The sequence below is a fragment of the Chionomys nivalis genome, chromosome 9 (genome assembly GCF_950005125.1).
Source record: "Chionomys nivalis chromosome 9, mChiNiv1.1, whole genome shotgun sequence".
NCBI lineage: Eukaryota > Metazoa > Chordata > Mammalia > Rodentia > Cricetidae > Chionomys > Chionomys nivalis.
Genome location: NC_080094.1, coordinates 19,872,306 through 19,899,687, shown reverse-complemented (window position 1 = coordinate 19,899,687; position 27,382 = coordinate 19,872,306). Strand labels below are relative to the sequence as shown.

The 27,382-nt window shown below is 51.0% G+C and overlaps 1 protein-coding gene across 2 annotated transcripts; it reads left to right on the top strand.

The window, feature by feature from the left end:
- The first annotated feature begins 654 nt into the window (after positions 1-654).
- Positions 655-27,382, top strand: Bpi (bactericidal permeability increasing protein). Of its 2 annotated transcripts, none has more exons than XM_057781584.1 (15): positions 655-800; positions 3,682-3,796; positions 4,841-4,969; positions 5,855-6,013; positions 6,905-6,968; positions 11,007-11,070; positions 12,159-12,247; positions 17,873-18,049; positions 18,917-18,976; positions 19,730-19,897; positions 20,818-20,885; positions 21,799-21,841; positions 24,419-24,482; positions 25,219-25,295; positions 27,328-27,382. In XM_057781584.1, the coding sequence occupies exons 1-15, from the start codon at positions 671-673 to the stop codon at positions 27,364-27,366; spliced, it is 1,446 nt and encodes a 481-aa protein (XP_057637567.1). In that variant the 5' UTR covers positions 655-670; the 3' UTR covers positions 27,367-27,382. The 2 variants fall into 2 exon arrangements, with proteins under 2 accessions (XP_057637567.1, XP_057637568.1); XM_057781585.1 differs by having other exon boundaries at positions 19,730-19,906.

Sequence of the window (27,382 nt, the reverse complement as noted above, 5' to 3'; positions counted from 1 at the left end):
TGCTTTCCCGGCTGTAAGGCCATCTGGCCTCAGTCCTCAGCCCTCGCGGTAAGCTAGGGGCAAGGGTGACAGTCTTCCCTGCGCTGTGGAGGAGATGGAGGCTCAGCTTAGAGAGTAGCAAAGAAATCAAGGACAAGACTTCAGAATTAGAGCAGTTAGAAATCCCCTAAGGCCTCCCAGGGTGGGGGGTGGGGGTGGGGAAATAAAGCTCCCAAGGTCCGGTTTTCTTCAACATCTTACTAAGGATGTTTTCAAAGGAATAGAAAACGGATAAAGCGACTCTCAGTATGGTCTACACCCCACTTCGAAGAAAGCCTTAAATGAGGTGGGGAGGGGGACTCAGGGTAGGGATGGGGAGCTTAGGAACAGGGATCAGCCCCAGAGCCGCAGGCTTCAACAGGCTCGCGCGTGCATGCACGCATGTGCGCGCGCACACGTGCGCAGCACATGCGCACATGCCCATGCTCGCACAGACCTCTAGGCTCCACCGGGACAGTCCCTGGACTGGTCCCCAACGTTGATGGGGAACCGCAGCTGCCCTCCCCCTCCCGCCCCCACGGGTGCCTTCCTCCTTCCTCTTTCTACTACTGCCCTGCCCTTCCCCAGGCGGATTCTTTATAGGTATCAGATTCCCTTCCGAGGCCTTGAGGTCTGGGCTGCCCTGGAGGACATGGCCTGGGCCCCTGACAACGTGCGGAAATGGTCAACCCTGGCGCTGCTGGCCCTCATGGGCACAGCCCTGACAGCGGCCATCAACCCTGGCTTCTCGGCCATAATCTCCCAGAAGGGTCTGGACTTCGGTAATTGCCTTTCTCCCTTCCTTCCTTATTCTGGGGCGCAGGGGGAGTACTTGTTGATCACTTAGGGTGCACAGCCCTTTAAATCTGGCGGCTGGCAAACTCATAGCTCTGCTAAGGAGACCTCCTCTTCCTTGTTTTATGTAGGAAGAAACGAAGGCACAAACTCATAGGGCTGGGTAGTGGTAGATCTGGGACTTGACCACTATTCTTAAAGATTCCAAATGTCCCCGGGCCCTAAAGGTCTTTATGGTTCCCCTCTTTCTATACTGTCGCCTGGCACAAATTTCTAGGCCTTTCTTTCCAAAGCCTGACGTCTGCCTTGCCTCGTTTGCTAGAGGCTGAGCAGACTGGGAGAGGGGCTCTCACCAGTGAGATGTTTAAACTCCGCTGGCAGACCCAGAGAAAGCTACCCCAGACTACTCCCCCAAGTTCAGGCAGGTCACAACTCTGCTCACCTACTTCGCTGCCAGGCGCCTCACTGACCCACCGGGTCCCATTTCTTCCACCGAAGGACTGGGTGGGACACACTACTCAGGTCCACTCCAGCAGGTGAGCACACTGGAGTTGCCCAGAGGCTCTGGGAAGTGCACACACGCTTTTGAGTTCAGGACCTCGCTGAGGCTCTCCACAGAGCTTCTTAGTGCTGCCCCCTGGTGATAGAGAGAGGAACTGCAGCACTCTGGGTGATCCCAGCTCAAACCAGACCAGACAGGGCTACAAAACCAGTATGCACAGGTCCCAGGGGATCAGCTTTTCTTCCCCAAAACTCAAGTTCTAGCCTACGCAGGACTTTTCAGAATCTCAGGGATGCGCAAAGATTCCCCCATTGAACTTTGAGGGTTGTGTTTAAACCCAGAACGTGTGTGCATGTTTGACAGATTCGGGCACTCAGAGGCTCAGTCAGAACTCCTCATGCTGCCACAGCTGCCTCGCTTTTCTCTTCTGCTGGTGTCCCATGTGGCAACTGGAGTGGGTTTTTTTTTTTTTTTTTTTTTTTAAATATTTATTTATTTATTATGTATACAATATTCTGTCTGTGTGTATGCCTGCAGGCCAGAAGAGGGCACCAGACCCCATTACAGATGGTTGTGAGCCACCATGTGGTTGCTGGGAATTGAACTCAGGACCTTTGGAAGAGCAGACAATGCTCTTAACCTCTGAGCCATCTCTCCAGCCCCTGGAGTGGGGTTTTAAAAGTGCGACAAGCCTATTCATGGGTGTGCTCCACACCCAAAGGCTGGCCCTGGGGCCTGAGCTCAGGGAACAAGAGGCCTGCATTCCCATCCTGCCTCTGTCTACCACAGGTCAGCTGTGGGCTCTTGAACAAAGCACTGGCCTCCCCCAGCTTGTTTCCTCTTGTAGGGGATGGGAGGGGTGAAAGGATTCCTCGGGTTGCTCAGCCTTGCTGCAAGCAGGGCCTGGTGGACAGGAAGACCCCGTGAGTGCGTTTTATTGGGTTCACCTCTCTGCCTCCCTCCTCTCCCCTCAGGGGACATGTTTGCCTGGTTAATTGGATCCTTGATGCTGTTAGCCACTTCCTCACTGGTGGCAGAATTTCTGCCTTTGGGGCATTCATTTATTTACCCAACAAACAGTAAGTGCCAGGCACCCCGGTAAATACCAGAGATGCGTTAATACATAACAACTGACATTGCCGCCAACTTCTGGGGACTTTCATTTAGCGAAGGAGAATGACATCAATCAGAGTCATTGTGAATAGATGCCTAATTACAAAGAAAAATGGGTGCTTTGAAGGAGACACTCAAGACTGTGAGGATAGTAATATCTGTGTCAGGAAGCTTCCCGAAGGAAGTTAGAGGTAGAACGGGGGACTTCATCTACAGGATGAAGGTCCTGTAGAAAGCCTGGAGGCTGTAGAGGTGGGTGTCGGTGGGAAGACAGCCCAGAGCAAGGTGTGGAGAAAGATGCTTGGCTAGATGTTTGGGGCTGTTATATCAGACCAGGATTCACAGTCTATAGCCCACAAGCTCAGTGTGGCTTGCTGTGTATTTCTGTATGAGCTATGATCTAGTAAGAAGGGGTGTTTGTTTTGGGGGGGTGTATATATACATGATCATTAAGTGAACACATAGGTGTGGGTACATCTGGGAGCCAGCGGAAACCTCAGGTGTTGTCCCTCGGCACCATGCACTGTCGGGGGAGGGGATTCTTCATGTTCATGCATGTGTGTGGGCACACATGGTTGTGTGTGAGCAAGGGTCGTGTGGATGCCAGAGGTTGACACCGGGTGTCTTTCTTAGGTGAACTCCATTTTACATTTCAGGGCAAATCTTCAGTCCGGAGCTCACTGGGACAGCTGTTCTAGGCAGCCGGCTTGTTCTGGTATTACAGACAAGTCACCACACCATCCAGCATTTATATGGGGCCTGGGAATCTGGGATCTGGTCCTTATACTGTGTGGCCATCACTTTATCTACTGAGCCATCCCCCCAGGCAGATGCTTTGTTTCTTAGAAATAAGGTCTTGCTATATGACCTTAAATACAAGCTCTCGGGCCTCAACATCCCCAGGGCTGGCATTACAGGTACACCACACACCCCTTAGAGACTGTCTTTGGAGTTCAAATGGTTGGAAAAAATTCAAAAGAAGAATGGCCCATTGCATGTGAATGACTTATCCCAGGGCTCCCCGTGAGACACGGCCACCTTTCTGTCTTTGCCTCAGTGATATCGAAGTGGCACACAGTGCGGGAGGAGTGGATGAGCCAAAGGCTCAAATCCTGGCTGTCTGAAGACAGCCCTGCTCAGCCCTGCCTTTCCTGCTGTCGCTATCGTCGTTAAGGCCAGACCCAGGGGTCTGGAACTGCTGGGATCCTCCAGCCCTGCTCCTAAGCTGAGCTTGTCTCTGCTCTGCCCTCTAGCATGCCAGGAGGGTGTGACCGAGCTGCAGAAGGAGCTAGAAACCATCAAAGTTCCCAACTTCTCTGGAATCTTCAAGACGAAGCATCTGGGAAAAGGTTCCTATGAGTTCTACAGGTGAGGCTAGCTGAGGCTTAGGCCTCCCAACACAGGTGGCGGGGACCCGAGTCCTCTGGCCAAGTTCTCTCAGCTCATGGACTTCAACCCTCCCAACTCAGCATGCACACCAGCCCAACGTTTACCACGCCCCAAGCTGAGCCTGGAGGTTGTCTTTCCAGCACCTTCCACCACTCCACAGTAGACATCAGGAAACCCAAACCTGTGCTACACATGTGGATTCCAGGGACAGGAAAACGGCCTGTGCCTGAGGCACAGCCTCACGTGACTGGGTAGTCTAGCTGCAGCGCCTGCTTGAGCCAGGCTCTCGGGTCACTGGACATTGGTCTCTCTTACCACCTCAGCATCAGGTCCTTTCAGTCCCCCAGAGATAGGACCGTCACCAGGTAGTTCTAAGAGCGCAGCCCCTAAGCTCTCTGTCCAGGAAGAAGCCTTCTCCTGCAACACCAGACAAAGCTCTGAGGTACACTCTGATAGGCCAGTTTAAATAATGTATATGCCCCTAAATCAATCACTGTGCCAGAGGAGTAAATAAATAAATAAATAAATAAATAAATAAAAACTAACCGTCTAAGCTTAAGTCGAACCCCCAGAAAGACAGGTGGGTTCCTAGCACGGAACAGGTGAGATGGGCTCCCTAAATACACTTGCGTGTCTGGTGTACCAAGAAAGGGGGTGTGGCTGCTAGACAGAAAACCCCCAGTGTTTCCTACAGAATTTCATGCCAGGTCCATTCAGCAGACATCTGAAACACCGACTGTGTGTCTCTGGCAGACACAGGGCACACCTACTATGTGCCACAACAGCATATCTCACGTTTCCAACAGTGAGAACTGGTGGACACTCAACACTCTATACAGAGCCCATGGTCAAGGCTCAGCATCGGCCATCTTTGTTGACAGTCACTCACCCTAGGAGATGGAGACCGCCTGTCCGCCGTGAACCCAGGCAGCCTAAATGACACACCTAGAGTGGCGCGTAGGTGAAGGGCCTCACGAAGCCCTCCTGGCCCAGGATGATGACTGGGTGCTTTTTCCTCCACAGTATGACAGTGGACGGATTTCACATCCCTAATCCCCGGATCCGTCTGCTGCTCACGGACAAGCTCCAGCTGTCCATCAAGGACGCCAGCATCAAGATCAGAGGAAGATGGAAATCAAAGAAGAACTTCCTGTGAGTCTCAGGCGCTAGGGTTGCTGGGGGGCTGGTGGCACTTGGAGCCTTCTGAGCCAAGGTGTTGGGTGTGTCCACTTCTGCCTTGTCTAGAGACGTAGACGTGTGTCGCCACCGGGTGGGAGGGTCACTTAAAAACACTCCACCTTGCATGAATAGCTGAGTCGGGTCACACCCTAGTGCAGGACTTGGCAAGGCAGAACAGGCAGGTGAGGAGTCAGCGAGCATGGCTCAGGAGGGAAAGCTAAGCAGGACTTTTGGTCTCTTCCTGTGTTCATCGGCTACTGCTACTGTGTAACAAACATCCCAGTCTTGGTGACTTGAAACAGTAACCGTGATGCGTTGTCACTATCTTGTGTATCAACAAGGCCCAGCTGAGAGGCGTGTCTTAGAGACAGAAAAACTGCAAAAGGCAGAGTTGGTCAAGCACACTGTGTCCCCTGTCTTATATAAATTCACTTCGTGCCTACAGGGGAAGTGATTAATTAAGTTCATTAATCAATTACTGGGTCAGTAACTGCTTAAAGTCATGACACGACACCCTCAAATCTTGAGTGATGAAACTGAGATGTACACACGCATGTTTAGCTGCTAGTGAAGAAACAGAAGCTCAGAGAGGTTAAGAAACCTTCACAAAGCCACACAGCAAGGGCTCTGGTGGGACAGGGCGTGGGGGGGAGGCAGAATGCCAAGTGAAAATCAGGTTGGGATATCCGGTTAGAACCCCGACATTCAGTGTTGTGAGGTTTGCACAGTTGCTTCTTGTCTCTGACACACCCCTATCCCCAGGGCAGTGCTGACAGGGAACCTGAGGTCCCCCATGACGGGAGAGGTATGAGGAGGGAAGGGTTTGCTCCAGGTCACTTCTCTCTGTCTCCCCATCAGCAAAGCCCGCGGCAAGTTTGATCTGAGCCTCCAAGGCGTCTTCATCTCCGCCGACCTGCAGCTGGGCAGGAAGCCCCCAGGCCGCCTCTATGTGGAATGTTCTGCCTGCAGCAGTCACATTGACAGGGTTCATATCCAAATCTCAGGCAGCATCCTGGGGTAGGTCTCCTGCGGCTGCAGTCCCCCAAACTCCCTCAGAAAGTATATCTGTAGACTCACCTCTGTACAGATCTTTTCAGAGCCTTGGGTGTGAGCGGGGCAGGACGTGGTGGGGTGTGTGTGCGTGTGTGGAGAGACACTGCCTCAAGGCCCCGCTCAGTACTGGCAGGCATCCACCTTCGGACCTCCAATCACCTGTGTGCTGACCCTGCACCAGAAGCCTGTACAGAAGATGGCAAGCATTAACCAAACCTCACAACTCACTTCATCAACCAGAGCCTTGCCGTGCAGCCAGCACAGCTCAGCATAGTCACACTCTGACGCAGTCTGCCCAGGGATCATCACAGAGTAGTCAAGGCAGGCTGTCTGACCCTAGGCCCTCAGGCAACCCAGCCTGTTCACTTAAAACTCCAGGTCTGGGGTGGTTGGGGGGCCAGGGGATCTTAGCAAGGTTATTACATCAGTGAAGGGCTCACTTAGGGTGGTAAGAACCTAGACTTAAGAAAGGTACAAAGTGCCCCGGACACTTAGAACTAGAGGACCTGGCCCAGTCTGGGGGCAGGAGAAAATGACATTTGAACCCAGATGAAAAGGGTGAGTAGGTAGAAGTTGGCGATGGGGTGTTTGGGATGGGGAGGGGGGCCCACGTGTGCAAACGGTGGCAAGAGGAAGCCAATGTGGCTGGTTTACAGAGGGGGAGGGCCGTGGGGGGTGGGTATGGGGTGGGGCAGGTGTCTGTAGCTATTAAGAAAATAGTCCCCCCCCTCCCCGTCAACGGGTTGCTGCCAGTGGGGAGAACTGTCTAGTGAAGGCTGCATGAGCCAGGGCTAGTTGCCAGGGTTCCCAGGCACACCTGAAAATCCCTTGTATGTCCCCACACGTCCCCGCCAGGTGGCTGATTCAGCTGTTCCACAAGAAAATCGAGACTTCCCTGAGAAACAGCATCAATGAAAAGGTAGGTGGGCATCAGTGGTGGCAGAGCCGAGGCCTCAGAGCGACATCTTAATCGTGCTGGGCACCGTGGCCTTCATCTCAGCCCCTCAGAATCCACAGAGCCCAGCCGCTGCTTTACAGACAGTCCCACAAACAGAGCGGGGAAGGGCAGGGCCCCCTACTCAGCAAGCCTTCCTGTAACTGCTGAGAGGCTTCTGCTTACCTCCCGCTAGCTCCTCACTGCAGCCTCTGCTGTCTCCCCCTAGCCGCCCTCCCCTCCCCTGCTCACCCCTGCTGGGCCTTGCCCTAGAATACACACCACCAAGGAAGACGGAAGACGCTGCATCTCCGTGATTTCTTGCTGCCACTAGGAGGGACCCCTGTGGAGTATGGAGCAGGGTGATGGCAAGGGTACAGATGGCAAGGTATCCCCCATGCTGAGGACAGACATAGCTTAGCACTATTGCAAGAACCCTCTGTATGCGCTCTGGCATTGGGTCCCTGAAGGTCATCACCAGCAGGGCGTCCTTCTCGGCAGCAGCCCTGACTTGAAGAAGTGAGGTGGCAGGTGGCACAAGGCTACAAGTGGGCCTGAGCAGGCTGGAGTGGGCTGGGGAGTCAGCCAAGAGGGGAACTGAGACCATGGGAGCCGCAGAGACTCCACGAGACTGGCTGATTTGGAGCCCCCCATTGGTCTGTTGGGTGAGCGATGGGGCAGTGGAGCGGGCGGTATCTGAGAAGTAGCCAGAGTTCCACCATCCCCTACCCCTCCCAGTCTGGGCCAGTGAGAGAAGTGACACAGGAGCCACAGAGGATGGTCCAGTTCCCATTGGGACATCAGAGCCTCCTGTGACAGAAGCACACTCCAGGGGCAGCTTCTCCACCCCTTCCCTTTTCCCTTCTTCCTTCCCAAATCTTCCATCCCTCCTTACCTCCCACATCCACTGAGAAGACCTAGGAGGTCTTGCAAACCAAGGTCCAGCAAATAAGTGAACACTTTACTCCTTACTCCATTCAGCCAATCTGTATCTTTTCTTAGGTTGTTTTGTTCTGCTTTGTTGTTTTTCTATGTAGCACTCTCTGTCCTGGAACTCACTCTGTAGACCAGGCTGGCCTTGAACTCAGAGAGATCAGCCTGCCTCTGCCTCCTCAGTGCTGGGATTGCAGTCTGCATCTTTGACAAGTTAAGGCCATTTACATTAGCGGAATGTGTGTGTGTGTGTGTGTGTGTGTGTCTGTGTCTGTGTCTGTGTCTGTGTGTGTGTTTCTGTGTATACACTGGGTATGTGTACACTCATGAGTGTGAGTGTAGACACACTTGTGCCATTCTGTCCGTGTGAAGGTCAGAGGACAACTCAGGTATCCATCCTCACTTTCACCTTGTTTGAGACATGAAAGTCTCTTGGTCACTTTTCTGCAGCCTACATCAGGCGAAGTGACCCTCAGGCTTCTTTTGGGCACTTTTCTGTCGCCACCTTCCATCTCTCCATAGGGAGCACCAGGGTTCCAGGTGCTTGTGCTACCTGCCTAGCTTCCACATAGGTTCTGGGGATTCAAACTCAGGCCCTCACTCTTGTGTGGCAAGCATTTTTACCACCGAACTGCACATTCAGGGTTGTCACTGAGGGGTGCACACGAACTTCTTTCTCCTGAAGGCTTTCTAGTTTACTGTGAGAATGTGAGAGATGTATCCTTGCCCGAGCTCTCAGGCTGTGTGTGTCTCCACTATGTCATGCACTCCCCCTCCCCCAGTTCCTCTAAGTATCGCCTGCAGCACTGGTGTAGTAGAAAGAACTGCTTTAGCTTGCAGATGGACGTTGTAGCTTTAGCTTGCAGATGGGTCTTGTAGATCTTTATTTCCCTTGGTGTTGTCCCAGGATAGCTGTTTTTGGGCAGAGCTCTTGGTTGGAGTTGTGTTTGAGGACTGAAATGTATCACTGCTCTCCTTGTCATAGGGCTTCAGTGGTCAGGTATGCCTTTGCTCTGGCCATTTTGCCTTTGTAAGCGCTTCGTCTCCTGCTAGCTTCTTGGTTTTAGCTACAGTATGACCTGGGATGGTTCTCTTCCGGTAGAGTCAACACGAGGTCCCAAATACTTAGTGTACTTAAATGTCATTTCTTTCCCCAGACTGAGTAGGTGTCTCACCCTAACTCTGTCTCGGTTCCCTCTTCGCCCATTCGTCCTGTCATCATGACCCAGAGTCTTGGATGTTGTCATCATAACCCTCGATCCCTTGCTCCTCTCTGTGTGCAGTAGCCACTCGACCTTGTCTTCAATGCCCAGCATTCCTGTTTCCTCTCGGCCTGGTCTCCCAGCAATTGCATCAACTACTCTGCTAATTGCTGGTTCAAAACCTGACAAAGGTAGGGAGGGTTAATTTGTGGTTTGCAGGCCTGGTCCATCATGGAAGCGCAGACAGGGCAGCAAGACACTGAGGTGACTAGTCACAGCACATCCAGTCACAAAGCAGAGACGATGCTGGGGTATTGTCTCCTTTTATCCAGCTGGGGACCCAGCCCATAGAATGCTGTCACCCCATTCCAGCCTTTTCCTGCCTTTAGGGACAAATCTTAGGCTGTATCAGCCCACAGATAAAACACATCCTAAATGAGCGTACACCGTGACTCAGATTTGATAAGAGACCGTTGTAAGGGTTCCTGCTGCAGCGTGCCTGACCTTAGAGTCCATATCAAGTCACTCCCGGCAGCATGAGCACAAACACGGAGGTCAATCTGAGGACCTGTGTGGCTACTGAGTAACTGACTGCAGGTAGTGTATACAGCTTGGATACGAAGGGCAAAGGGGTCATTCGTGTCTTAGGTGAGGTGGAGGGAGGTTGCATCATCTCTTCAAACTGACCCATAATTTAAAACTTGAAAATTCTTTATTTCTAGAACTTTCCACTTAATAGTTTTGGATCATGGTTGATCATAGGTAACCCCAGTTTTGCCAAAGGCAGAGGTTTGGTTATCCAGGCTGCCGCAATTGATCAATTCCATGCCGCAGCGGAGGGAAGAGGGCTCTAGAGAAAGGGAGAGAACAAGGTCAGCCAGAAACAGCTTCTCCAGCCATAAGGCTAAGGTGAGGGCGCCTACACACACCCAAGCCTAGAAGGTGCCCTGCTATCCAAAACGCGGAGAAGGGAAGACTGACCACAAACTACCCTGTGTTTGTTTGCCACCTCATTCTATGAAGGATCTGCAATAATGAGAGACAGATAAAGAGGAGAAAAGTCAGACAACTGAGAAAAACAGAGAACACAGCGCTATAGCCCAGGACCCATAAATACCCATTAGGGAAGTTCCCGTGCAGGAAAGACGTGGGGTGCAGATATGCAGGCAATGTAGTCTTACACAGTTAGTTGTTTCTAAGCATCCAGTGGCCAAAGACAAAAGGAAACCGGATTTGCTGTGTGATTTTTTTCCTTTTTCTTTTTTTTTTGGGGGGGGGCAGTGGGAGTTTCCAGACAGGGTCCCTGTGGCTTTGGGGCCGTCCTGGAACTATTCTTGTAGACCAGGCTGGTCTCGAACTCACAGAGATCCGCCTGCCTCTGCCTCCCAAGTGAGTGCTGGGATTAAAGGCGTGCGCCACCACCACCCAGCTAGCTGCGTGGTTTTTAACAAGACACTAAAGAAAGAGAAAGCGTGTGCTGTGGTTTGGATTTATCTCCACAGAGTTCATATGCTGGATTCTTAATCCCCAAATTAATCTGTTAATGGTGTTTAGCGGTTCAGCCTGTGGGTGGCACTAGGGTTAAATGAGCCCCATGATGGCCTTGGTGGCTTTAGATAGGTAGAGGTAGGGGTTCCTGAGCTAGTACCTGCCTCTGTCTTGCCAAGCTCCACTCTCTACCTCGCTACAATCTGGAAGCCTATTGGCAGACTCTGCCCCCTTGTCGTCGTGGACTTGAAGGCGCCATGAGCTAACTAAACCTGTGTTCCCTGTGAATCACTTGGCCTCTGGTATTTTGCTATCACCACAGAGAGAAGATGGAGATGGCGTGTCTGGACTCTCACGTACCACATCTGAAGCTCACTGGCATTTCTTTGGTTGTCCCTAGATCTGCAGAATTGTGACCATCTCGGTGTCCACCAAGCTGCAGCCTTACATCCAGACTCTTCCAGGTGAGGGCTGGGAGTGGGCTGAGGATGGAAGAGGATGGGAGGGGGGGCTAGAAGGGAGGCAGAGTGGATGGAGCAGGCCTGAGCCTGGTGGCGAGGGGAGGGGTGGGCTGCAGTCCTCCACTGCTAGCATCGGGCCAGTTCCTTGTGCATTCAGAAGTGAAGTGGAAGCCAGCTCCTTCCTCCAGCCAGGCAGAGGGCAAACACCCTGAACTCCAGCACCCCAGTACCCCTGTACTTTGGCACCCCAGCATCCCCGCATGCACCCTGGCTCTCTGAGGCCAATGACACACACAACCTGAGATGAGAGACTGCCCACTTCTCTCTAGACCTCAGTTCCCACGCCCTGAAAAGGGAACAATATCTCTATATACCACAAATGACAATGAGTCCCAGCTCCTGCTGGCAGGCATCCTTCTGCCTCAGCCTCCTCTCTTCACTTCTGGAGAAACTAAGACTCAGAGAGGGACAGAGCCATCTAGAAGAATCCAGATCCCAGTGTGAAGATAAAATTTTATTCTTGGCAGTTTCATACTTTCATATGATGTGTCTCGATCACACCCACTGGAAGTTGGGGTCTTAAAAACCTCAGATAGGACTGCCCTCTTGTGGACTGCGCACTGCTGGCCTATAACGCATGTTATAGTGCGGGACCAAAGAACAGCCTCCTCTCTCTCTCTCTTCCCCGATTTCATGCTGCAGCCCAAGCTAGCCTCAAACTCTCAGTCTCAAACTCCCGCCTCTGCCTCCCATATGATGAGATTACAAGCATGTTGCCCCTCACTGAGCCATTGCTATCTGTGTGAATGCGTGCATGCATGTGTGTATGTATGTGCACGTGTGCATGTGTGAATGTATATGTGTGTGTGTGTGTGTGTGTGTGTATGCGTACACGAGTCTGGGGACTGAACGCAGAGCCTGACGTTGACATACTGGGTGCTCCAACCCAGTCTCCATCGCCAGACTTCACATCTTTTCTGGGAACCTCAGGGAGTCCTGCAGGGGTGATGGAAAGGTGATGCAGTTCCCCTTGCAGCCGTGCAGGCTGCTGCCACTGGAGCCAGCTCACAGCCCATCTTCTCTGTGTCTAGTGGTTGCCAGAGTGGACGAAATGGCCGCGATTGACTACAGTTTGCTGACTCTTAGAACCACAGTTGAGTTCCTGGAAGGGCAGCTAAAGGTGAGGTTTCCACAGAGATGGGCACCTGCTCAAATACATGCCCTGTAACCTGGAAACTGACCTCTTCCTATTTGCTTTTCCCCACTCCACACTCCCCTGCATCCCCTGTTCCAGTCATGCTGGCCACCAACATTCTAGAAACTCACTGTGCCTGCCCCGGGCCCAGGGCCTTTGTGCTCACTCTCCCCTCTGCCCAGGGTGCTCCGCGGCAGATATGCACATTGCTCTCCCTGCTTCCTTCCCGTTCTTGGTCAAACTGGGCCTTTCCAGGGAAGTCTTCCTAGGGATGCTTGCTGAAATAGCCCCCAACACTGCCTTTATCTCAGCAGAGCTAATCACACCCCACCACCACACACACACACACACACACACAGTATGTCAAGAGAAGACAGGGACTGCCTTGTTCAGTGCTGTATGTACAGCACCTGGGAATATGCCTGGTGTAGGTTGGTGTCGGGAAATTTGTTGGATGAGGGTAAGTTGGCAAGACAGAGGGAAGAAAAGGAGCGACATTGCCTAGATCAGTGGTTTCCAACTCTCTTAATGCTGTGACCCTTTAACACAGCTCCTCATGTGTGGTGATCCCAACCATAAAATAATTTCATTGCTACTTCATAGCTGTAAATTTGCTACTATTATGAATCATAATGTAAATATCTGATATGTGTCCCCTATGGGGATCGCAACTCATGATTGAGAACTACTGGCCTAAATCACACCATGCAGAAATAAGCACACTCAAGACTGATTTAGGGCCTCCAAGACTTCTCTGCAGTAATACAACATACACAGAGAGAGCAAGAGGGGGAACAGTCACAAGGAGAGACAGAAACAGAGCATACAGAGGCATAGAAACAGATCCACACAGCACAGATACAAACACAGACACACACACACACACACACACACACACACACACACTTCATGATCCTCTTGTAAGCACCGCTATTCATCACTGAGCCAGAAGAGTACAATGTGGACAGCTCCTAAGACACCCACAAAAATGTCTCCTGTGGCCTCCCACTGATGGCTCTGTCCTTCAGTGAACAGCCAGAATATGGTCCCATCCTGGACAGCAGTGCCCCACCTGGGACAGCTGGACTTTTCTCAGATGTCCCATGCAGCTAACCAGAGCTACAGTTGGTACCAAACCAGGCCATTTTGTCCAGTGTGTGGCATGGTGGTTACTAAAATGACAAGAATTATTCATATGATGGGCAAGTGTGAGTAGGGAGCCTGGGTCTCTAATTATCCCCAAGTACAAACTTGGGGGCATTTATAGGCTGGGACCTGGGGAGAGGTTAACTGGGCAGATGGGGGATAGAAAAACAAAGAACTTGAAGCAGGCAAAGCTGTGTGGTGATCTAGGAAGAAAGAGCAGGCAGCTGCATCCTCAGGGATCATCCTGAAAGCTCTCTGTCCACTCAAGACTACTCTCTAGAGGGGCCAGACAAGACTGAATGCTCAAAATACCCACATATACACAAGCAGTGCACACACCTACACATACACATGGACACACATGCATGCACACACACACACTCCACACACAAGCACACATCTGGGTACATACATATGTGCACACGTATGCACACACATACACATAGTGACACACATGCACATACTTATGGCATACATGTACACATACATACACATGTGTATACGTACACACTTGCACATGTATGTACATATACACATATGCAAACGCATTCACCTGCTCTTGGCTGGTTGTTGTAATATGAGTGGCGGGCTGCGTCCCCGGCACCCAGCCGCCCGCATGGCTAGCTTATGCCCCGAAATAATTACACGGAAACTGTATTCTTTTAATCACTGCCCAGCCCATTAGTTCCAGCCTCTTATTGGCTAGCTCTTACATATTGATCTAACCCATTTCTAATATTCTATGTAGCACCATGAGCTGGCTTACCAGGGAAGATCTTAACCTGTGTCTGTCTGGAGTGGGAGAATCATGGCGACTCTCTGACTCAGCTTCTTTCTCCCAGCATTCTATTCTGTTTACTCCGCCTATCTAATTTTCTGTCCTATCAGGGCCAAGCAGTTTTCTTTATTAATTAATCAATGAAAGCAACAGATAAATGCAAGACCCACCTCCATCATTTCCCCTTTTTCTGTTTAAACAAAAAAGAAAGACTTTAACTTTAACATAGTAAAATTACATATAACAAAACAGTTATCAAGCAAGAATTACAGTTACAATATTTATATCTACTTTATCTTTTATCATAAGTAAGGAAAACTATAACTATCTATTTATTCTTCAACTCCATCAAAGACTCCAGAAGGATATAATATTACCTGAGTAAACAAGAAATAAGAAAACTCTAGAAATGACAGAGACATCTTGCTGCCTGGACAGTCACCCAAAGTTCCTCTGTACCATTGGGGCATCCATCTTCAGCCTTCAGGCCCATAGTATCCAGCAGACATTTTCATGAAGCAGGAAATTCCAAAGACAATTCAGTCACTTTCTGCTGTGTCCTGCAGAATGTCTCGCAGACTCTTTCATGAGTCAGGAACCCCGAAAGACCATCTCACCTTTTGGCAAGTTCAGCAGTCCTCTCTCTGAGGGTTCTCTGTGTCCAGTTTATGCAACAGTCCAGGCAAGTGCAGTTTCTTGCCCAAATGGCTATCAAACTCCATAAGGAGCCTCTTCAATGCCCATCTTCCTCTTGAAGTAGATTGGTGCTGCCAGGAGCAGACGTGTCTCATTGTCATGAAAAGCCCTAAGTTATTAAAATATTTTAAATGCCATGTTCTGTAGTCTTTGAAAGATATGAAGAATGCCTATCTAATTGAAATATATCTCTATATATCTAGAAAATCTAACTAACATGACTACAAACTTGACTATTATTGATGATTATCCATTAACAACTTATATTTCCTATTTTACATTACATTTTTAAATGAACTACACAATCACAATACCTTAATCAAGATCAGAAATACATATACATATAACAAAATTGACCTTAAAATCTATACCACTGTGAGTTCGAGACCAGCCTGGTCTACAAGAGCTAGTTCCAGGACAGGCTCCAAAACCACAGAGAAACCCTGTCTCGAAAAAAAAAAAAAACTATACCAATGCAAATTATTCATATCTATATCATATCACCCTTTAAATGTAAAAGAATATTCATAAACAATATTTGGGAATATGGGCACAGTTTTTTTCTCTCCAAACTGGTTCCTGCTGAATGGGGGTGCTGTATTCAGATCTTTCATGGTGTAACCTGTGTGTCAGGGTCATCTCAGTCGGCAGTTGAGTGAAGTAATTTTCTGAAGGTGTTCACAGCAACCTTTCAGGAGGGCGTGGTCTATCATACCATATTGGGATAGACACAATCCACAGAGTCTCATCCTCTGTGAAAACAAAAGAAGACCCTCTCCAAGGCATCATATCCTTAGACCCATATTCTGAAATCATAATACCCTTATATCCATTCTGGTTTAGCTTGGCAGCCCATATAATGAAATGTCTCTCTGCACTTAGCTTCTTTACAGTCAAAAATTTTAAAGAAAACACAATAATACAAAGAATCCAGACTCTCTGTGAATTTTCCATTTTTACGTGGCTTATTTTTCTTTCTTTTAATCTATAACTATCTGTACTCTGTCTCTTTAAAGACTTTACCCTTTTTTTTAAGACATTAACTTTATATATATTTTTTTCTCTCTCAAGCCTACGTACATTCATCCAACAGTGTCTGAATCAGTTCTATTGTGAATCTGTAATTTTTTTACTATCCAGGAGCATTTCTTAAAATGTTAAGCACTTCTTAAAAACTTAAGTTGCACCATGTACAGATAATATGGTGGTAACCTGTGTCCTGCTCAGTCCAAACCTTAACTGCGCTGTTATTACGGTAATTATGGTAGTTCCTGCCTGAGACCAGCACAGTTCAGCATGGCAGAGCTGAGCCCTCCTGCCTCAGAGCCATTTGGTGCCCCTGAGCCACACACAGTTCCAGGCACACAGCAGTCCACATTGCCATCAAGCAAGCCATAGCACTTTACTCCAAATGCTCCATTCAAAAGCTCTGTTTCCCACAGGAGCCAGACAGAGATCGCAATGGCGGCACAGCCCAGAAAGCCGGCATTTTAAAACAGCCAGTTTTTCCTGCTGCTGAGTCAGGACAATTTCTCTGCGGCACGCAACCCACAAACAGCAAAAAACTGTCTTGAATTCTCTCTCTCTCCTTTTTAAGCCCTCTCAGGTTTTACGTGGAGTTCATTAGCACGTTGGGTGCCACTCTGTTGTAATATGAGTGGCGGGCTGCCTCCCCGGCACCCAGCCGCCCCGCATGGCTAGCTTATGCCCCGAAATAATTACACGGAAACTGTATTCTTTTAATCATTGCCTGGCCCATTAGTTCCAGCCTCTTATTGACTAGCTCTTACATATTGATCTAACCCATTTCTAATATTCTATGTAGCACCATGAGCTGGCTTACCAGGGAAGATCTTAACCTGCGTCTGTCTGGAGTGGGAGAATCATGGCGACTCTCTGACTCAGCTTCTTTCTCCCAGCATTCTATTCTGTTTACTCCGCCTATCTAATTTTCTGTCCTATCAGGGCCAAGCAGTTTTCTTTATTAATTAATCAATGAAAGCAACAGATAAATGCAAGACCCACCTCCATCTGCTGGTGACCTGTTTTGCATGGGGGATGGTGCTGTCCTGCTCGTATTTCTCTCCTAAGGATGCATATTGGAGCTAGTGTCCACTATCTTTAAAAACTGCCTGGTCAGCTGGGTGTGGTGATACAGGCCTTTAATCCCAGCACTCAAATGGCAGAAGCAGGAGGATCTTTGTGAGTTCGGTCTGGTCTACATAGCAAGTTTCAGGTCAGTCAGGGCTACAAAGAGACCCTGTCTCAGAAAGAAAGAAGGAAGGGAGGAAGGCAAAAGGAAAAGAAAGGAACTATATGGTCTTCCACTGTGTGGGCAATGTGGACATTAACTTTAAATGACCGCATGATTCAAAGGTTCAGAGAACGTGGCTGGGCTGTAACTCAGTGGCACAGGGTCACCTGCGTGTATGACGCCAAGGTTTCAGGGAATGTTCCCCACTGCCCTCCTGCCCACACCAGGCACCGCACTGAAATGACGTTTGTCCTTTTGTACACATTTAGACTTTCTGTGCTCCTTAAATTTTACGTAAGTGGTATTCTACCATGTGTCTACAAGTGGCTTTCCTGAGCTAGACATTGTTTTTCTTCCTAATAAGCAATCTGTTCTCATCGCACGTTGTCAGATCACTTCTTAGAGACACAGGGACAGGTGTCCTCTCAGGAGCATGTGACGCTTACCAAAAATATACACTTCAGCCTTCCTGAGTCTGTTAAAGGGACAGAGGACACAGCCTGGAGGCCACTGTTCTTTTGATGGCTGCTGAGCTGACTGGCAAGAGGGAGGAGAATGGTGCAGTGGGTGGAGGTGTTGGGCTGTGTGACCGGCTCGTGCTCCCCCTCCCCCCTGCCCCACCTGCCGCCAGCAGTTCCCGGTTGTGCCCAGCTGGTTCCCTCCCATCTTGTACCGGACTCGAGCTGCTCACCTGCAACCCTAGGGCACCCAGCCCTGCTCTGTGCTTTTCACCCAGGGGGAGTTTTTCTGGAGGAGACACCACGACCCACTCCCTATTACCCCACCAGCAATGAGCTTCTCCCCCAACAAGAGCTACATGGTACAACTGGGCATCTCCGACTACTTCTTTAACACTGCCGGGTTCGCATATCAAGAGTCTGGAACCTTGCAAATGACCCTGAGGGACTGGATGGTGAGTGTGGCTGACTAGCACGGAAGAGCATAGACTCCATGTCCAGCAGACCTAGGTGGGAGGCTTTGTTCCCAGGGATAGAGCCCCGGGGTCAAGTGTCTTAACCGAGGGACTCTAGGTCACTAACATATCCCTGTACCTCAGACTCAACTGTAAGTCACCCACACTAGTGTCCTCCCCGGAGGCCATTGTGAGTTTTAACTGAAAGAACAGTGCGAGAGGCTGGGAGCCCAGAGCTCAGTGCATTGCAGCCACACCCCACAATATGCTATTCCCACCGCTGACTTAGCATCATTGACTCTTACCACGTGTTCATGGCTGGACTCACTCTGGACCTCAGTTTCCCCATCTGTACATGATGAAGTAACCCCCCTCTCTACAGCCTGGGAGGTACAGTCATCCCAGCCAGGCCACTTACATGCTGGGCCTCTTTTACAGCACTCCTCAAAACCCTCAGGTTCTCCTCTCTGTATAGGAAGACATGCAGAATGGCCACAACTCACTATGGAAGCAAACACAGATCACCCATGGGGGACAGCCAGGCTGCTTACTCACAGCAAGACTGGGCCCCATGGCTGGTGTACCTCAGGAGTCAAAGGTGGCAGGGGTGGGGGCCTCGCGGGATTGGAGGGGTAGCACGGAGGCAAGCGGGATGAAGTGGGCCATCCTGTGATTGGTGCGACAGCAGCAGTCACTGACCACGCCCACCCTTCCTTGCCAATAACTAACCAAGTTGTAGAGCCTGGTGATATTGGCACAGGGGCGCCAGTGTGCGCTGATATGCAGTGTCTCACCCCCGGCCTGGCATGCACCTATTCCTCTCTGCTTTAACCGTCACCCAATGTCCTTGCCCCTCCTCACCCGCAGTTGCCAAAGGATTCCAAATTCCGACTGAACACTGAGTTCCTTGGGACCTTCCTGCCCGAGGTAGGAAAGCCTTGTCTCCTTGCTCACTCGCTCTAGAGTGCCAGGGACGCTCACCCACCCATCAAATCTCTGCCGAACTGGGGACCAACAGAACAGACTGCCTACCCACCGTCCCCCCACCTGTCTTTTCTGCCTCCCCCCATCCCTGAACTTCCCTCCCTCCCTGCCCTCCTCTCCTCTCTTTGATTCCTTCATGTTCCTCTCTCAGTCTGTGAAGACAGAACTTTCCATTCAGGTGCACATGAACAAACCACGCATATGCCCTGTGGTGGTGACAGCAATGGGTAGACGAGGTGGACAGGCAGCTTCCTTCTGTAGGCTGAATGGCTTAAGCCAGAAATTTATTTCTCATGAGTTCTGTGGACTGGAAGACCAAGGTTGGGGTTCTGGGAGGACAGTATGCCAGCCACTAGTCCACAGAGAGAGAGAGGGATGCGCTGATGTCCCTTCCTCTGAGAAGAGCCCTCAGCTCAGAGCTCATTCCGCCTGGCTTCTGTAGACAGCCATCTCTAAGCTCTAATGGGAGCTGCAGAACAGGAGCACAAGCAGTCATTTCCAATAGTGTCTAGGGATTTTGACAAGGAGGTGGCGGCTGAGGAGGTGTGGCGGGTAGAAGTGCCCAGGAGGTTTGTCTTGAACACTGGCCTTGTGGCCATTGCTCTTACCTCACCTGGATGGCCTAGGGGGAGGATGCATGGCTTGCATGGGTCTCAAATAAAAGGGACCTCTTTTGTCACTTGTACCGGACCGCAGGTGGCCTTGAAGTTCCCCAGCACAGAGGTGCAGCTGCTGATCTCCGTTTCCTCGCCTCCACACCTGAGCATCCAGCCCTCAGGCCTCTTACTCGACCCTGCCCTGGAGACCCAGGCCTTTGCTGTGCTCCCCAACTCCTCCCTGGTTCCTCTTTTCCTGGTTCACATGGTAAGCTGGGTGGGGACCCAGATCCAAGCCTGAGCCTGGGGACACTGTCTCACCTGCACCTCCCACAGACCCGTCTCACCAGCGTCCCCGGTGCACTTGCTTGTTTATGTGTGGATGTCCCTCCCTTGTCCTTTGATTCATTCAGAAATTCATTCCTCCACTGCCCAAAACAGTTCCCAGCTGCCTGTCTTCGGTGATTCAGATATGCGTGTGTGAGGTTTCTCATTCACCCGTCCACCTATTTGTCCAGTTTTTAATTAAGTCAGTTACTCATTCTTACGTGAAATATGCTGTCCCTTTTCTGGCCCCTATGCCCATCGCTTATTCAATTACTCACGGATTCATTTGCTTAACCCTTTGTTCAGCGGGTCCGTCTTCACTTATTCATCCATGCATATCTTGGAGTACTCCTTCATTTGTGAATTTGCTTAACTCTTAATTTGCTCAAATTTTCATTCCACTGCTGATTTGTATCCATTGGTTGGGTCACCCTGTTGGTGGCCCCTGCATGTGTCCAGCATCTCCTCTAGTAGGGGACACTAGAGGCCTGTGGAGCATCTACAGGGATGTTCCCAGCAGGGGACGCTAGAGATGTGTGGCCAGTCTGCCCAGTTTCAAGCTGTAGCTCACTCGGCAGATGAAATGGGTTCTGATTCAGTTCCCTGAGGCCATAGGTAGGCCAGGGAGCTGAGGTAGGGCATCTCTTCCTTAGTAGCTTTTGAGGGAAGCAGTGGGTGGGTATTGTGATGACAGGCCAGCGGGACTTTCAGCCCTTGCTTCTTCCCAGGCTGACAGAACCCCAGGCCAAAGCCTTTCTCCCTGCTTCCTGGGCTCTGTGGGTGTGACCCAGAGGCATGGTCACTCTGCTGGCCCTCCCCTGCCAGGGGTCAGGCCGTTTATCTGGATCACTTGCTTTACAGAACACAACTGCCTCTTTGGAAGTGGACGCTGAAGCAGACAGGCTTGTTGGAGAGATGAAACTAGAAAAGTAAGCCTGGGGGGCAGGAGGAGGTGGGTGTTCATCCATTCCTGGGCCCGCAAGAGAGCAGTGGGGGGGGGAGGAGGAGGGGAGTGTTCATCCATTCCTGGGCCCGCAAGAGAGCAGTGGCCTTCCACACACTCAACACCCAGTCCTGGCCTTGGTCCACCTGACCAGGCCTCAGATGGTGTGCAGTGGGCTCCGTATCCATTTGCCCCAAGTCACAGGTGATGACTGGAATACTCAAGAGAACTGGGACCTGCCTGGGCAACCTAGTAAGACATCGTCCCAAAGCAAAACTGGAAAGGGCTGAGAGTATGACTCAGTGGTAGGGCGCTTGCCTGGAACATATGTGGCCCTGGGTTTTCTCCCCAGCACTGCCAAAGGAAACAAGAAACCAAACTGATGCTCAGAGACAAGCGACTCCCCAGGCTCAGACATAAGTGACCACATGTCCCTGTTTACCCAAATGGCCTGGCTTTAGTGAGTAGGGTGTGGGTTCATCTAACTGAGAAGCCTGAGGCTTTCAGGCTGAGTAGAGCCTGGTGCCCAAGTGATTTCATTCTGTCTCTCGGCTTTGCTGTCCCCTGGGCTGGCTTCATTCCTAGCAGGTTGTCCCCATGGGCAACATCCCATGTGGCAGGAGAGAGACACTCGCTTGCTATTCTAGAAGCCTTGCGACCAGCGCCCACTGGGCAGCACATTCCCCCACTCCCAGCACTGAGCAGAGAGGCGGGCTGTGCTCAGAGCTTAGGGTTTGGTCAGCAACACTAACCATTCTAGGGACATGTGATGTGACTCTCCCCAAGGGAGAGCCTGGGGCATGCCGAGAAAGCACACTGGGTCAGAAGCCTGGGTGGTATTCATGGGTGGGTTCCCAGCCACTCAGGCCACCAGATGACCTCGTCTCCCCTCCCTGCAGGCTGACGCTAGAACTGAAGCAGTCTGACTTCGGCTCCTTTAAGGTGAGTCCGAGCCCTGCCGAGGGAGCTCCCGGCTCACCTGTACATAGCTTGTTCTGTGGGCGGGCCACCTGAGCCAGTCTCTGCCTCTTATAAACCCTGTGGCCTCAGGCCAGTCGCTTGCCTTCTCAGAACTCATTCCTTCCTCACCTGGACTTGTGTGCTGGGATTCCACTGAAACAAAACACACACAAAGAGCTATTCGGTGTGTTTATTGATGGGACAAATTAATTACTTTACTAAGACCCCATTCCTAGGTATTAGACGATGAGATCAAGCTGAGTGTGTTAATTCCAGCCCTTGAGAAGCAGAGGCAGGCAGATCTCTGTGAGTTCAAGATCAGCCTAGTCTACACAGTAAATTCTAGACCAGCCAGGACTACACAGAAGGACTGTGTCTCAAAGAAAGAGGCAGGCAAGTGAGATCAGAGAAGGCCACCCTGAGGAGGTGATATTTGGCCGTGAGAATGAGCCAGCAGCAGTGGGAATAACAGGGGCATAAGGCCCTGTGGCAGGACCATCTTGGCACGTGTGTGGAATGTAAGGAACTAGGGTGGCTGGTGACCCATGAGGAGAGGATGTAAGAGATGTGGCCGATGATGCAGGCTAGGGCTGGGTCGTCCCGGGCCTTCTAGCTAAGATGGAGGCGAGAAGATAGAGTTCAAGGGCAGTAAGCAGCCTCGGGGAGCCTGTCCTTACAGAGAACAAGGAGCTGTGGTCTGTGCCACTCTTAGGGTCTTGTGGTCAGACGAAGGGAACAGCCACAGGACACGAGAGTGTGACCACAGAGTATAAAGCCAGGAACAGAGGAAGGAGGGGTTTGGAGGAGAGGCTTAGGTGGAACTGACGGGAGATGTTTGTGGGAAGGCATCATGGTGGCATCCGGGTTGTGGCTAAGTGACTAAGTGAGCCAGAAGAGGTCTGGCCATTTGGCTGCCCGAGCGCTGCCCTCCCTCCATATAGACAGACCCATCCGTGTGGCACCTCCACACAGTGCACACCCCTGAAGGCTGAGACTCCTGAGCACTGACAGACCCTGCTTCCCGCTGCTTTGCAGAACAACCCCTTTCCCCACTGAGGGCCTTGGAGCCACCAGCTCCAGAATCACATGGTCCCAGCCTGCCACCTCCAAGTCTGCTGAGAATCCATCTGGGATAATAGCAAACAGAAGGCCAGGCTGCCCCTCCTGGGGCTCCTCTGGCTTCCCCTGCCCAGGCTGCCTCCGGCTGGTAACTAACTTCTGCTCCCGCAGAAAATGAAAATGGGCTTTCCCAGATGTAGAGCTAGGGGGGTACCGAACTGAGATGCCCACGGGAGCACAGCCTGGGGAGCAATAACGGCTTCTCCAGAAATAAAAGCATACACGTTTACGAGCTGTAAGTGTCACTGCTCCAGGCAGGCATCTTGATGGGTCCAGGTTATCATTTGTTTTTTGTTTATTTTTATTGTCATCAAAACAACACATATGCAGCCCTGAGCACCGGGAACCTGCGCTTCTGCAAACTCAAGCGGTGAAACTCATTTGTGTTTCTACCATTCGGCTCCTGATTCGGAATACAGCCTTCCTGGCTTTTCAGGAGGCCTCTTTAATTAAAATTCAGAATTCCCTGGTCCCCAAAACCTCCTTTTCCTGCCTCACACTTTGGCCCATTGCTGATGGTTACATTCCTACAATATCCTGTTTAATGGTTCCCTACTATTGCTTGGTATCAAAGTTGTGCCACATCCCCAAGTGAGTGCCCTGCTGTTGCTCTTGGTAGTTTTGCTAGTTTATTGTTTGTGTTAAATTGTCCTGTGGAAGACTCTTGCTTCTCAGGTTTTGCTTTTACTCCATGTTATTGCCTGCTCCCCAGCCCCCAACAGGAAGGATGTATGAGCTCTGTTACTGCCTAAAAACACACATTTGAAATAAAGGCCTTCCTTCCTTCCTTCCTTCCTTCCTTCCTTCCTTCCTTCCTTCCTTCCTTCCTTCCTTCCTTCCTTCCTTCCTTCCTTCCTTCCTCTTTTCCTTCTTCCCTCCCTCCCTCCCTCCCTCCCTCCTTCCCTCCCTCCCTCTCTCCCTTCCTCCCTGTCTCCCTCCCTCCCTTTCTCCTCCTTCTTTGCTTTGTGTCTTTTGAGGCAGGGTTTTACCATTGTAACCTTGGCCGGGATCTCACCATGTAGACCAGGCTCATAGAGATCCACCTTCCACCAGCCTGTGGCTTCTGAGTGCTGGGATTAAAGGCATGTGCCACCATGCCTGGCTTGTTTATTTGTTTTAAGCCAGGGCTCAGGGTCTCAGGAGTCTTGTGTTGATCTCAAACTCACGATGTTCCTGCCCAGCCTCTGAATCACAAGCATGTCCCATGTCTTGCTCATTTGCAAGACTTTTATTGACCGCTGTAGTTTTCATAGTCTCCCAATCTTCTGTGTCCTTATGGCCTTACTGGCTGCCTGGTTTCCTCATATTTTGTCTGTCCTGTGCCCACTCTGGGTGCTTCTCCAGGTTGGGAGGCTGTGGAGAGCCGGGTGGCAGGGAGATGAGGTGTGAAGGAAGGGTGGTTGCCCTGATGACATAGCCCCCTACCCCTCCCATCTGAAGGTGGAGCTGCTGCAGGCTGTCGTAAACTACCTCATGCCCACGATAGTGCTGCCCAAGATCAATGGTAAGGAACTCTGAAGAAACCAGTGGTGGGGTTACCTGCCTGCAGGTCCTGGTTCCTGGCCTAGCTTAGAGGCCAGAGGATGGGCCCCTCAAGTGACCTTAAATGATATGACCCAAAGGTTCAGAGGACAAAAGGAACCAGCATGCCTTGGGCTCCTCCCTACTCACATCCCTTACATCTTTCCTGCCTGTGAGGTGGCGGGGGGGGGGGGTTGTTGAGTGACTTTTTCAGGGTGGTGTAAAACTAACATCTATCCCAAGCTGGGGTTCACACCAGCAGCCCCGAGACTGACCTAACCAAGTTCACCTTCATGGGCAAGATAGGTCTAGGACAAATTTCTTGGGGATGACCCAGGCCACTCCAGGTTACAAAACTATTCCCTGTGCTTGTATGCCTCAGTTCCACCTCAGTTTATGGGGTGCAGGTGTTGTTCCCCCAGATACTGCCCATTTGCATCTTCGTCTGAAACACAGAGGGGTTCCATGTACAGATACCCCCAATCCCAGGTCCATGCTCTGCCTGTAGAGCCCCCAGTTCCACTCAGGTGTGGCACAGAGGAATGGTGTGTACCATCAGAAGAGAAGTCACTGGGGAGAGGCCCACTTGTCCTGCATGTGGGCTTGGGGGTCAGTGGAGTAGAAGGGGGCAGGGCACAGACACCAGGGCAGCCTTCCTTCCCGGCATGCAAACCTGTGCTGGCCCCTGCTTCATGTGCCCCTCTTGTCTCACACCATAGAGAGGCTGCGTAAAGGTTTCCCTCTGCCTTTGCCCGCTGGGGTCCAGCTCAACAATCCCGTGTTTCAGTCCTACCAGGTAAGTCCCCAAGGTCTCCGGTCACCAAGTGACCAGTGAGAATAGCCACCCACTGCTGCCAAGCCTCCTGTGTGCCACACCCTGCACCAAGCCCTTCCTAGCTTCCCAACATCCTTAGGACACAGAGAGAGTTGGCACTTAGGAAACCTGGGCCGTTGCTTGTTCCTGTAAACGTGGACTCACCAAGTAGACACACAATTCTTTTTAGGTGGGCGTGTTTAAGTGCCTAATATCAGATTATTTTAAAAAGCAACTGGAGATGCCGGGCGGTGGTGGCGCACGCCTTTAGTCCCAGCACTCGGGAGGCAGAGGCAGGCAGATCCTGTGAGTTCAAGACCAGCCTAGTCTACAAGAGCTAGGTTCCTACCAGGACAGGCTCCAAAGCTGTAGAGAAACCCTGTCTCGGAAAACAAAACAAAACAAAAAAACCAAAAAGCAACTGGAGAGAGAGTAAGAGGGTGGAATAAAGAGAGGCTTGATCTCACCTGAGGAGGGATCATGTTCATACATAGATAAGGGGTGTCTTTGTTACCCACATGTGTGGTTGACCAAAATCCCTGCACCCCTGCAGAAGATGAAATGTGACTTTGTTGTTGTTTTTGTTGTTGTTTTTGGAGACAGGGTTTCTCCATGAAATAGTCTTGGCTCTCCTGGTACTCACTCTGTAGACCAGGTTGGCCTCAAAACTCCCAAAGATCCACCTGCTTCTGCTTCCTGAGTGCTAGAATTAAAGGTGTGTGCTACCACTGCCCTGCCATGGGATGCAGCCTCTTGTAGGGGTGGAAATGACTTCTGTAGTCCACAAGGGAAGCTGGGAAGTGTAGTCTTCCACAGGAAACTATCACCTAGAGCATGGTGTATAACACTGATGCACCAGCATCACCTTGGTACGTTTACATAAAGAGTTCTGTCCACGTCTGTCCCGCAGGAGTGTGACACCCTGATGTTCGCACACCTTCCTCTGAGTTTCCAGGCCTCCAAGGCTCCTGAGAACTTCCCCTCAACTGTTTCAGTCTCTCCTTCTCATTCTGTCTGCTCCTTGCATACCAGCAATCCAGGCCTTCCTCCCCAGGCATCTTCTCCCCAGGTCACCGGCATTTGTGGTCACGCTCAGCATCCACCCCTGCAGCACCCAGCTTTCCTCTGTGCTCCACATGTCGACCACCTCCCTTCCAGTGTCTGTACCCCTTCATCCCTAAACATCCCAATAAACCCATAACCCCACAGGGAAGCCCTCACCTGGCCCCGAGTTCCTGCATCTGTTAACAGCTTGCTTTTCTGACACATGGCCCCTATTAGAAAGTCCTATGTCACCAAGTTCCTCTCTCTAATGCCTGGTGGCAGTCAATCCTGGTTCTTTAGACCAAGGAGCAGCTGAAGATAAGACCAGAAAACAGGCAACAGAGCAGAGGAATCTGCCCCCCCCCCCAGCATCTCTGTTCCTGAATTTTATCAAGGTCATCGTGAAAAAAGGAAAAAAAAAAAGCCCCTGGCAAAATTTAATTGCTTCACTTAGAAACAGAGGGAAGGAGACTTGGGGCAGAGAGTAATTTTTCAGTCTTGATTGGAACCAGGTCTTTTGAGCTGCTGCAAGGCAGGGGTGACACACAGAGGCCCCCAAGGTGGCCGAGAGAACACCTACAAGGGAAGCTGCTGGTGGGGTCTCCGCTGTCACTGCAGTCACACAGGCCCATAGGGTCTCACTACCTCCTGCCTTTCTCAAGCAGACTGGCCTCACCCCCGCCCCCATCTTAGCCAGGCCCCCAAGTCTGCTTTTCTTAAACGTATGTATGTGTATGCTTAAATGTGTGTATGTGTGTATGGCTGCGTTTGAATGTGTATGGATGCACGTGTGTGCGCATGTGAGCATGTATGTGCGTGCACATGTATGTGGAGGTCAGAGGTGGCAAGTGACATCCATCACTCTCTATCTTGTGTCTTGAGACAGAGCTTCCCATCCAGGCCACCCTTCTTAAAATCCCAACCCAGCATCCAGGGTGCAGTTCAGCTAACGGTGTCTGTCTCTCCCTAGAATTTCCTGGTGCTTGGAGCAGATGTCCACCGGACCTGAGAGATCACCACAGGCC